A 12,717-nucleotide genomic window follows, 5' to 3' on the forward strand; every position below is an offset into this window, starting at 1 on the left:
CAAAGCTCCAAATCTGCCTCACAGGGTAATCTGGGGCCACCGTTTTTGGATTGATCACCACACCAAGGCCTACAACTGCATGCTGGGCTCATTTCCCAGATGTCAGTGAACACAGCAAAATTTGTAGTTAAGCTAGCATTTAAACGCAACAAGCATGAGGGACGGAGAAGTTGAATAAATCACTCAAATTGGTCCTCATGGAGCAAATTAGTAAATTTAAAAAAACTGCAAATTGGGTCCAGGCAGCTAAATTATGAGGTGAAATATATTTTAACTGCACTCAGTTGACATTATATTACTAAGCACACGCGATTTGTATAGCAAATTGTCAGTTTGCATGTGTTTTCTTAAGCTGTAGCGCTTTCAGTATTGCATTTTCTGCTGCACTGATGGTGTGTTCTAACCTCTAGGTTATAGGTTAGATGAAACACTTACTGGTCAGCATCCCTTTGTTAAATTATATGCACCCAATCTGCAAGAGGGTGAGAAACAGGGTGAGCAGGGCAGAGAGGGAAAGAGCAGCAACCAGGAATATCAGGACTTAAAGCTGCATGAGTTACAGCTCAGCACAGCTCAGCGAATGAGTTACTGTTACGCAAGAGCTCAGTCAGCCCAGCTGGGGATCAGAGAGAGAGAGAGAGAGAGAGAGAGAGAGAGAGCAGCGGACCCAGTGAGCAGGGAGAGCACGAGCGAGCGAGCGAAGGGGACAGAGAGCAGAGAAAACAGCAGGCAGATTACAGCTGGATCTACCATATATGCACACATGCACACACATACCCACTCTCTGACTCCTCTCCTCTCTGTTACTTTCATACAGCCCAGCAGCATCATGAGCAGACACACAGAGGGAGTTTTTCTCTCTCCAACAAGGGAGTGAGGAGAGGGGAAGAGGAGTTCAGACGAGAAGAAGCAGCAAACTTTCCCTTGGAAGGATTTTTCCTCCAAAGAGGCTGACCATGGGGCAGTGAAGACCCCTCTTCTTCCTCTCACAAACATCTTCTTCATTACCAGACCCTAATGTCTCTGAAAGTGGGAGCCGCTGGTGACGGTGCCGGCACCCACCTTTGGATGCTGCTGTGCCACCTGGTCTGCGCTCTGGTCCTGGCTAAAGGCTCCACACTGACCCCTGAGGACTTGCAGAGCACCGCTGCTTCATCACTGCTGGAGGACGGCACCGGTACCACCATCCAGCTGCAGCCGGACCTGCAGACTGAAGCACAGACGGAGGCACCAACAGATGCTCTGACAGAGTCACAGACTCAGAGCATCACTAACAACTACACAGGTGAGTCTATCTGCCACTCTTCTTTGTTTCACATGTGTACATGTGATTATGGACTGTGAGCAAAAAGTTTTGAGCAGCAGCAAACTTTCATCCTAAGTCTTGTCTTGTCCATTAAGTTACAAAGAGTTTGGGCCAGAACTGCTTCACCAGCAGTTTGTCAGAGAAGGTTGATGGATAGAGGGAGGCCTGGGTGTCTCTGCCCCCATCTCTGATTGACAAGGAGTGCCTCAAGTTTGTCCTTAAACCCTAAGCTGATAAAGAGTCCTCATCCCTCCAGATGTTGTACAGAAGTTTACAGACAATCGTACTAATATTAGCCTTACTTGCATCTAAACGTTCTTATCAACTTCTTCATTGCTTTTGTGCTCCCATGGACAGGGACTCATTCATCTTAAAAACACACAAGCTGTGATCAAGAAAGCCAGACTAAACATCTGTATCAATGTGTGTGTGTCTGTGTATAACTTGCGTGATGCCTTTTTTTTAATAATAAATCCTCTTTCTTAAAGTTTGGTGAATGTTTGCCTGAATGTGTGTAACATTTGGCTGGTTATCACTTTAAGGTTTAGGACTTATGAAGGGTGACTAAGCATAAAAGTGCATTCTTTGTATCTGTCTGGGAATACAATTGTGTGTGTGTGTGTGTGTGTGTGTGTGTGTGTTAAAGACAGTTCATTATGTTCAGGCTGGAGTTACTCAGCTTGAAGAGAAAGCTGCAGCGCTGCTCGCATGACTTCACCTCCACTGGACCATTAACTATCTTTCTCTGCTCCGCCATTTCTTCTGCCCATCTCCTCTCTCTTTTCGTTTCTTCTCTCCTCACTCGCTCTTTCTCTTCTCTCACTTTCATCCACTTTCTCCTTTCTTACTGTCTCTCTCTCTTTCATTTCCCACACACCACTCTTTATTTCCCTCGCCCGACAGTTCTCACTTGCAGCAGCCATATCTGCACGTGCACACATAAATGGCCTAAAGCAAATGACAAAATGCAAACCTCACGTGCCTAATACACACATGAAGCTGTCCAACACACGCAAACGGACACACTCGGCCCAAACAGCTCCAATCTTCTTAAAGGTTTAGAGAATAAACAACACAGTTGCTCACTTCATAATCAGAGCTCTATGTATGACCTAGCATTAAGTAAGCTTTATACTTTAATAACACACACACACACAGGTGATCAGCTGGCTCGCTACATTGCACCACATGCATGAATTACGCCAAACTGGAGCTTTTCTGTCTGACAGTGTCCAAAAATTCAAAAATCCTGGAGGTGTGATTAAATCGACCCTTCCAAAGCAAACTGAGCGTGTGTGTGTGTGTCCTACAAGCATTAATAGATAAAAGCTGCACTCTAAATTTTATTTACTTTTCCATCATATTTTATTTTAAGCCTATTTGATTTTTTCCCCCTCAGAACTGGGTTACAGCAGTTATTTACAGAACAAAACGTGAATCCAGTTTACCATAGAAGTTTGTTGTTTTGGACTCTGCATCCATATCAAAGGCACCAAACACACACTGAACAGATGGAGTTTGCATTATAACAGTAGGTCCTCAAGTCTGCATTGGTGCTACAGTGGAAGAAGCAAAAGCCATTTTTACAGTTACAGTTTAGGGTACCAACCTCAGTGTAAGTAGTAGTGGAGTCAAGTGTTTTGGTCCTGGCTTCTGCTGTTCTTGTTTTCTATTAAATCCTTAGTGTCTTGGTTATTTCAGTGTAATTATATTTTTTCCTGGTTATTTTAGTATTATTTGTGTTTTCATGGTTTATTTGGGCTACTTCCTGTTTTATTTTGAAAGACCCCTGTGTATTCCTGTGTATTCTGCTTCCTCTTGTCTCCCGCCTTTGTGATTGTTTGCCCCACCCTGATGTGTCTGTCCTGTGTCTTGTTTACCCTCATGTATTTAAGTCTTGTGCTCCCCTGTGTGTTTGTCAGTCCGTCTGTGATCCTACCTCTGTTTGACCTCCATCTTGTCCCTGTGTGTATGCTGCGTACTCCAGTGCTCCATGGCCCGTCACCCTTTTTGGATTACCTGTACCTCAGTTTGGTTAGTTTCTGGTTTTCTTGGACTCTTTTGGTTTTTGTTGTATTCTTTGGATTGTTGGACTTTCGTGGCTGATGTTGTTACCTGCGTTTGAGTGTAAATATCAGAATCAGAATCAGAATCAGAATCAGAATCAGAAATACTTTATTGATCCCCGGGGGGAAATTGTTTTCGTTCCAGGTGCTCCATGTAAATTAAAAAAAAGACAGAAATACAAATAAGGTAGTGTCACAAGTAGTGAGCGTAAAAAATAAAAAATATAAGATAAAAACCTAATAAATTCTAAACATTAATGTACATTCAAGTCAAATATGTAGTCAAATATGTATATAACCTCATTTAAAAAACAGTCTCTGTTGGTATGACCTCTTTGAGTGACAGGTCAATGCTGACTCACAGCACAAACTTCCCACCTCATCAGCTCCCCTCACGCTCCACCTCTTTGCCTGCAGTTTAGGCAGTCTGTAAAGCTGCTCACATGGCAACAGGCAGACCGTCAGGGACCAGGACTAAAACAGCTTTTCAGAAAACCAAGTGTGACATCACAGACAAACTGGCTTTGATTCCAACAAGAAAAGTGAACTTTATGTTAGGATATCTAAAAGGCACAAGATCGGAGGTTGGTCTGGCCCTCCTATTGTGTTCCCTTTTTGACAGACAACCCTTCTCTGATCTGACAAAGAGGCAGAACTAGCTGCTCCCCACTGTTCCACCAACAGGTAGCTGCTGCCACCGTTTACTGTATCCACACCCATTTAAACAGTTCAACACCACAGCCAGGTCAGAGGTCATCTGGAGCCAGAAGGAGTTCTAGTTCTCCTTGGATCAAACCAGAGCTTTTAGACTCCATCAATACAAGCAGTGATTCATTATGCAGCTCGTCCAGGAATCCTCACCGCTGGCTGTTCCTAGAAGCAACCTGATCAGGTTTCTACAATTGATTAACTTGTCCTCAGGTGGTTCTCTGAAGACACCCTGTCAGGGCTCTGACTGTAGTTTTCAAACTGCATCAATTAGAGGCAGGCGTGGAGCTCAGCAGCCAGGTATACAGCAGACTGGGCAGCTGACAGTGAGAGTCTGCAGCAGGGTTCTTGACTGACTCCCTGCTGGCACTCCTAATGATCAGCGGTTATTTCAGCTTTAGAAAAGGCTCAACATTAAAACCGTAACACAACCTGTTAACCTAAACAGTCTGTTAGAGTTAATGTTAGTCTTAATCCCTGAATAGGACCTCTATCAGTTACTTAGCAGGCAGTCTGCCTCTTTAATCTGGCCGAGCAGGTGTTTACCTCAAATCTTTTTTTCTTCCTTCGTGTCAGACATCAGACACCTTCTACTGCTTTGGAGAAGCACACCTAAATCAGGAGGAGCGTCAAATCATTTTCTACAAAAAATCCAAACTGATCAAAACCAAAAACCAGTGCTCTGTTTCAGATACAGTCTCTACCTCACGAAGAGAAAAAGCTGCTTAAACTTCTCTCACTTGTCTCTTTCGATTAGATCGTCAGTCAAAAGGCTGAAACGGTACGATGACTTTGATCTCATTAGGTGAGAGGCAGAGCCAATTACCTTTGTCTTTTCCAGGCTATTTCCAGTTTGGGAAATCCTGTTAATGACACGCTAACACACACATACAGTACAGATGCACTCACTGGAAGCATGCAGTGCATTCAGAAGCCAATGACTTCAGTCCATCTGAGGTGTGCACTGGGCACAGCATGTCAGGGCACCCACATGTGTAGCTTCAGGGGTATTTCTGTAAGCGACACACAGCGTCGTCACTCCCCACAGACTTGGCAGGCTTCACACAAAGACTTCCCTCTGTCTCCTTGCTTGTCAATCCAATATGGCTGTTGGCAGCAACTCAACTTCATTATTACCTTCCCACAGCTTAGTGAGAGGCTGAAATGAGCTCTGCCTGATGGGAGAGCAACTAAAGGGCAGAGGGCATGTAAGTGAAGCAACGCACACAAGTCTAAAATTCAACTGTTTACTAGCATAGCATGTCAAAGTACAAGCTAAGTTAGGACAGTGGGATGCAATCGGATGGGTCTGCCTGCCAACACCTGACCAAGATAGCTAAACCTGTGCATCTGCAGACCCCTGCTAGGCTAGGCTAACCGACTGCTGGTATCCAACATAGTTATGTGTAGTAGAAGAAGTAGAAGAACAAACAGTTCTGGTTCTTTTTTGTCTTTTTGCATAACATTATAGTAATGTAAGAAGCCAGTGGTTTATATAGCAATATTGTTTAGTTTGGTATATGTTCTTTTTAGGGTTAACTCTAAAGGTTATAGCCTGCAAGCTAAAGTTTAGCCATTAAAAGGGTCATCTTTACACAAGTCGTCTGACTAAGCATGATCTACAGAGCAAGGCGTGTAGAGCTCAGTGCGACACAGCTGAGCCTGCTAGTTAATCGAGAAAGGTGGTGTCTTAGAAAGTTTGCACACAGTCAGCATTAAAGTACGTTCAGTTGAATTTTGTCTGACTAAAAACGAGAGAAAAAAAAATAAAGATCCTGTATAAAGCCCTACATGTCTTCAGTCACTTCACACTGCAGAGTAAAAAACAGGGCATGCACAGGCCACAAGCACCAATGCATGTCTGAGGCAAACACACATGTGCCTGTGTGTGTGTGTGTGCACGCTACGCATGCAGAGCCAGCACTCCAGGGGATTAGGTAATCAGTTGCGATACAGCACATCAGTGAGGTGCCACGGAAATAGATGCACTGATGGAGAGGACAGAGACGCATGATGTTCGTTTAAGGTCAGATCACATAAGAGAGCAGCTGGAGCAAAGGGACCAAAACAAAGACAAAAACACTAGATGAAGCAAGTCCGCCATCAGCCCAGAATGCCATCTCTCATTAGCTTCAGCTCAGACTTTTAGTGTCTGACTCAGATGAGGTTTATTTTTAAGCATTGTTTTTACAGGGAAAACGGGCCAATCATGAAGGAGGGAGAATCTGTTCTTCAGTCTGTTTGAAGTAAATAGCCTATATAGATGTAGTCCTCCTTCACTATGTCCTCACTGTCTGCTGTGGTACAGTAAGTGTCCCTCATTCTTTGCATAAGAATGTGTGTGTGCATTTGAATCTTTAATGCAGAACGCCTAATCTTTATTTAATAACAAAACTTTTCCAAGCGCTTCCCTGACAGTGAGGAGCAGAGAAGGAAACAGCAGAGTGCATGTTTGATTGGCAATGCCGGGTTGCCAGGTGTGTGTGTGTGTGTGTGTGTGTGTGTGTGGGGGGGGGGGGGGGGGGGGGGGGGGGGGGGGGTTGAGTTGTATTAGTACCCTGTTGGCAGCCAAACTGTCTGATTGACAGCCCACATTTTCCACCATGACAGGATTTTTTTTCCCCCTGAATGGGTCTAAATCAACAGGACTGAACAAACAGAGCACAGAGTCAACACACACAGACCTAATCTGTGTGTAAAGCACACAATACCTGGACACCAACAGCTACACACCACCGACACAAACATTTAGTGCTGAGGAGTTAATGTCAGTCACCTGCTAATACATACAACAGAGACAAAGCCACACTACACTAAAGCCAATACATTTTCAATCTTTTCAGCATTAATTCAGTTTTTTTCTGCTGCTGCTGTTTGTTTTGTCGGCGCTGGCCTCAATGTTCTTCTGTCTTTTCTCCATTTACTTTAAGCTGGCCCCCCGTGACCGAGGACAAAACAGGTTCGGATGATGGATGGATGGATGCTAAGCTGGGTGTGACATCAGTGCCCCAAACGGAAAAAAAAAAAACGGCTCAGCTCAGAGTCTTAAAACACGCACAGCTTCCTAATATGTTCAATATTTCATTTGCCTTTATAGAGGTGTGCATGTGCAGGACACGGCCTATCAAACACACTAATGGTGTGTTAACATGAGGTTAGTTGCAAGCTAACAAACAGACATACTGCAATGAAAACAGAATCATTTATTATGGATGGCACTGACAAAACCACAAGGAGTAGGTCTAGTTTGGATGGCTGATCCTCGTTACAAGGACTTATTACCAAGTTAGCTCTACTGAATGTTTCATCCTCTTTTAGCTCATTGTTTTAGTGTTATGAAACAACTTGATTCCCTCTCAATACACCCACTGATGATTATCATGGTCATCATGATTATCGTGTTTTCAAAGAATCCTACCTAACCTAGCAGTTTGTTACTAGTGAGTAATTTACTATATTTAGCCATGTGCTGCTAATAGGAGTTAGTAGAGAGAGATCTGTTCAGTGAGTGCACGCATTGCTCAGTCAAACTGTGCAACTTGTGGTTAGCATCAATGGCCCACTCAGTCAATCCACTGGGTCCATACAACAAGCTAAATATACATTCAAATGAATACTAATACTTAATTTACTTCTGTGTAAGGGTGCCTTATACTGAAATAATGTCTGATAAAGTTAACTAATTAAGCCCTAATGATAATTGCATCCACCTCATTTTAATTAGATAACATCGTATTACTTTCATTCAAATGCAAAATTCACCCCTTCGAGTTCGTTCACTGGGATTTTTGCTGCTCTCCGACACAAATGAGAGAGATCACACTGTTAGAAACACCAATGCAATACAGTGTCTGAAGGTTTAATTTGGGTTTGGTAATGAAATTTGGAAAAGGGGTGAAGCTGCTGGAAATTATGGTTCATGATATCATTGTAATGCGGCTTGCATAGATGTCACAGATTTGTGTGTGTGTGTGTGTGTGTGTTGGATAGACTCCTTTGCAACTCTCTGGATACTTCAGGGTTATTTTCAGCTGTTGGTGATGGTGCTGCCCACCAGATTACACCCACAAAGTGATAGCATCAGTAAGAGGTCTCTTAGGGGAAACAGAATGGCTTTTAGTTTCCCCTTTAAAAAAACAGTCAGCTTGTCCTTGTTTCCCTGTACTGTACCCAGTGCGCACGTGTCTGCTGTGTGTGCCTTGCTCTGTGTGTGTGTGTGTATGAGAGGAGGGATGCTGTCGACTTCACACAGGATCACAGGATCCTCTGCTTCACTGTCTCTACTGCTGCAGAAATCCTCCCATCTGTCGCTCCTAATCAGCAGAGAGCAGCTTGCATGTTCACAGGGTCTCATACGAGGATGACATCGCTCTCCCTCTCTCTCTCTCTCTCACACACACACACAGATTACACTATTACTGACAAAGCAAAGCATACTGCAGCATCATGCGCCCTTCTGGCCATTACTCATTAACACATAACAAATCAACCACAGCTGCAATTTCCTTTCTCTCTTCATTTCCTTAGCCCATTTAAAAGCTGTTTACATCATAAATCCTAAATTATACTTTAGTGTTAGCAATTAGCAGTCATTTTAGTGTACTTCAGCTTATTGTTTCGATTATATTGCTTTCTGTTTCAGTGGTGGCAGCATTTATCTTCTAAGGAGCCAGGTGTTTCCCTCAGGAGTCTGTCAAATTCAAGCAAATATTGGACAAATATATAGTCTAATGTAAAAAATAATCTGACTTTTTACCCACATAATAAAGTGAAACAACTTGTATTTTTGGTTGACAGCTTGTTGACTGCCCCCAAGTGGCCAAACAAATAAGGCTGGAAACCACAAGTATTCTACAGGTATTAGCTATCAAGCCATATACATGACCCTTCCTAAGTCTAATAATTCTGTGTTATTAGATATACAATTATTAATTATTATTTCAATATTCACAAGCCCCCCATAGCTGCATTATCAGCACTAACCTAAAGCCCTGCAGTTATCATACTGACTTTTTGTGCAGTGGTGCAGAAAAACATCATACTTTCCATGTCAGTAAGAGATTTTGTGCGAGCAGTGATGCTGTAAGTTTACATGAGATTTCCTGCAAGCCTGAAAAAAAAATCCTTGCACCACAGTCTAACAATAGCGGCAGTATCACAAGACCTCTCAAAGGTATTTGGGTATTGTAGCATTAGGGAGACAAAAATAGAGCTCTCTGTCTCTCCCTCTCTCTCTCTCTCTCCCTGTCTACCAGTGCAGTGTCTCACTGCAATGTCTGATTTCAGTCTGAACACTGACAACAGACACTTTAGACCAAGATGTCCATGTTTGACATGAAAGTGGAGAAAGAAGTGAGAAAGGAAGGGGAAAGATGAGAGTCCAGAGCAAAGTGGTGGTACAATGGAACTAACAGAATTTAAGTCTGTAGCAGAAATTGCAGAAGAAAACACATCAGATCCCATTACAACCATCCAACAATTACAGCAGTGACTCTGAATCATAATGCAACAGTAGCAAAAAGAAATAAAAAAAATGATCTATTCCCTATCACAGAAAACCAAATTTATAGTTAAAGGTTACATATTGTGTTAAATAATATATATACATGTCTCAAAAAAAGCTGTCAAGCTCTTCCTGGTTCAGTGTATGTAGCTTTAAATGTAAACAGATGCCCCTGACCCCGCACCCTTCTTCAAAAGGACCTCTTCTCTGGCTGCCAGTGAAAAAGAGACGACCAAAAAAATCAGTTCAGCCATACATGTTTGAACCATTTGATGGCTGAGCTTTTCCCCTTATGATGTCATAAGGGGCTGTGAACCTGAATGTGCATTACAAGAAAGATGATGCTCTGTAGAATATTGTAAAGTGAGTTAGAGGTTGTTTGTTTAAAGCACTGAGTCCAGAAGATCATTTTGTCTGGCTACAACTAGCAGCAAAACTGTGGATACAGTCATATCATTCATGAAAACAATGAGTTCATGTTTCTACGCTGTCTTCATTTCTTAATACTAAGGTGATTTTTTTGTTTCCCCTCTCCTCAGGTCTGTCCTGTATCCCCGTCCTGCCGCCACGCCGAGGTTCTTTCTACGTGGAGAGTGGCACAGGCGTGTCGATTGGCAGCGTGCTGGCCTTCTGGTGCAGAGAGGGATACCAGCTGGTCGGCAGTGACAAAATCTACTGCAGTGTACGAAATGGCAAAGCACAGTGGAGCAACTACCTGCCTGTGTGTGAAGGTGTGTAGATCTAAGTCTATTTCAGACTAATTTAGTACAAAATGTGATGCACATTCAAAGGGTCCATCATTACCATTGTCACCCACACTGAGTAAGGCTGTACTACTTCTCTTTGCTCAGGCTTGTTAGCAGCTTGCATGTAAAGAAGTGTGAGTGATACTGCACTCGTTATGCTCTCTAACCTACCAAATATTTACGTTAGATTGTCTCATTTTTGTCTTCCAACAGCTATCCCCAGGCCAGAGGACCGTGGCCTAAGAGTGGCTGTGCTGGCCTCAGTGGTAAGTGGCATTGTTATCCTGGCCATGTCCCTGTCCTTCCTCATCTGCTGTCTGCAGGAGAGATCCAGCAGGGACCGTGCTAAGAAAGAGGGACGGACCAGGTAGGAATGCAGACAGTGGGGGGGTGCCGGGGTCTTTCTCAAAATGTAGTCATACAGTCCTCACCTCTTCAGACGCAGAGAGAAGCGCTCGGCCCGTCGCAGTGAGTGCTGGCTGGAGAGAGAAGAGGGCGAGTGGGAAGCCTTCCCTCCACCAAAGATATTCCACCTGTCCCAGAGGATGAACCCTCGCCTGGCTCCCGACAGCCCGCTCTACCTGACAGGAGGCCTCACTGGATATGAGAACAGAGGGTATCAGAGGTAAATGCAGCAGTGAGCATGCTAATCCTCACATTAAGACCTAACTAAACATACCTGTGCTGTGTCCAGCAAGTAAACATGGGGAATGCTGATCAACACATTTCTTGGTTCAAATGCATAAATATAAAAAACAGATACTAACGTGCTCATGGTGTGTTATTGATAAGCTGATTTCATATGAACACTTTGGGAAGTCTGCCTTTATAAAAGTGGATTCATGTCTAACATAAAAGATTTGAGTGCAGATGCTTTGAAACAGAGCTCAGAGCGGCACCAGGTCAATACATCCTCACTGTCCCATTATCTCAGCGGCACAGTGGTGCTGCTGGAATCCAATTTTAATTTTAATCATGATTTCTTTATTGATTCACCTAACCTAACCTTGTGAGTCAATATAATGTCACAACAAAGCCACCACAGGTTTGGTATATTTAATTTTAGAAAATAATGGAAAAATAGTGTCAGTTTTAGAATGGTGTGCACAAGACACCATTCTAAAACTATCCAGATATTCTATATCTATATGATTGATCTGATGGCGCTTCTCTTGTTGCTCTGTGTGTCTCTCACTCAGGAGTCAGGAGAGTTTGCTGAAGGCTTCTGCCCCCGGACTTTACCGCTCCGAGTCTCAGCTGTACCCACATGTGGTCCTGCAGAGGGTCCCGACCCCGACTGCCCCATCTGCCCCCTCCGCTCCGACCGCTCCTCTCTATCTCCACCTCCCCTCCTCCTCTTCCACCACCTCCTCCCCTGCCCACACCACCACCCACAGCCAGCCACACATCATGACACAGTACCCTACTCCGACATACCCGCCAAACCCTAACACAGCCGTGCCGAACTACCCCCACCCGACACCGGCGCCCATTTATCCCAACCCCAACCCGACACCACAGAGGCCATGGCAGTAGCTACATCCTCCAAGTATTTCTAAGGTGCTGTGCTGTTCCCACTGAAGGATCACACGGAGAGCGAAGCATCACAGCACATCTGGAGACACATGAAGTCCTTATCCCTGTTGTCTCCCTCATCAGTCTGCACTGCCATACCAAAGCAGACAGAAGTGGACACACAGCCAGTGTACAGTAGAAGACCCCCACCCTTTTACTGCATGCTTGACCCTAAAGTTTGGACTGAACAGGAAGTCTATGTTGCTTTGATTCTCTCTGAATGAGGATGTCCTCAGAAAAAAACATCCTTTAAACCACCAGATGTTAAATGTAGCTGGTCGTCAAAGGGATGTGGAGTTGTAGTTTAGAGTGCACAAAGACATAAACGGCGATGAAAGACTTCTTTAGGCAGCTCTCAGAAGTGTAATTGTTTTTAATTCTTTAGAAAAAAAGATCCCCCTCAGCCTTCCTGAGGTCCAGCTAATGTAATCCAGACCCAAATAAACCAACCGAGGTATGATTTTCACTCACGTGAAGCCACACGTGAAGTGATGAAAGCAGCTCCTGGTGAAAGTGATAGACACTAATGTGTAGCAAGCACACTGTGAATAAAATGCTGCTCTTACTGCAAACACTGAATGGAGGCAAGTTTGTGCTGTTTGTAAATTTAATAACACACTGATTCTTTGCAGCTGATCATTTCTATCTCACCGGCACTGTTTTGTCAACTGTTTATTTTTCTCTTTGTAATTTGACTGGCGAAATATTCTGCCACAAAAGGCCCGAGGGAAACAATAGCTGACAACATTGAAAGCATTCAAGTCTGAGATTGGTCTGTTAGTCAAAGGAAATCCGTTTTTAATGTAAAGAAAA

General features: G+C 43.7%; 1 protein-coding gene across 1 annotated transcript; it reads left to right on the forward strand.

Moving 5' to 3' along the window:
- Positions 1-1,017: 1,017 nt before the first annotated feature.
- LOC114444596 (sushi domain-containing protein 3) lies at positions 1,018-12,621 on the forward strand. The gene is made up of 5 exons (XM_028419282.1): positions 1,018-1,285; positions 10,123-10,314; positions 10,543-10,696; positions 10,769-10,954; positions 11,529-12,621. Exons 1-5 carry the CDS (start codon positions 1,018-1,020, stop codon positions 11,863-11,865), a joined length of 1,137 nt encoding a protein of 378 aa, XP_028275083.1. The 3' UTR covers positions 11,866-12,621.
- The last annotated feature ends 96 nt before the right edge of the window (positions 12,622-12,717 follow it).

This window comes from Parambassis ranga, chromosome 2 (assembly GCF_900634625.1).
Source record: "Parambassis ranga chromosome 2, fParRan2.1, whole genome shotgun sequence".
In the NCBI taxonomy this organism is placed as follows: domain Eukaryota; kingdom Metazoa; phylum Chordata; class Actinopteri; family Ambassidae; genus Parambassis; species Parambassis ranga.

Coding starts and splice junctions, on each gene's coding strand:
- LOC114444596 (XM_028419282.1), top strand. CDS start 1,018: ATGTCTCTGAAAGTGGGAGCCGCTGGTGACGGTGCCGGCACCCACCTT. Junction 1,286..10,122: donor CATCACTAACAACTACACAG/GTGAGTCTATCT, acceptor CCCTCTCCTCAG/GTCTGTCCTGTATCCCCGTC. Junction 10,697..10,768: donor AAGAAAGAGGGACGGACCAG/GTAGGAATGCAG, acceptor TCACCTCTTCAG/ACGCAGAGAGAAGCGCTCGG.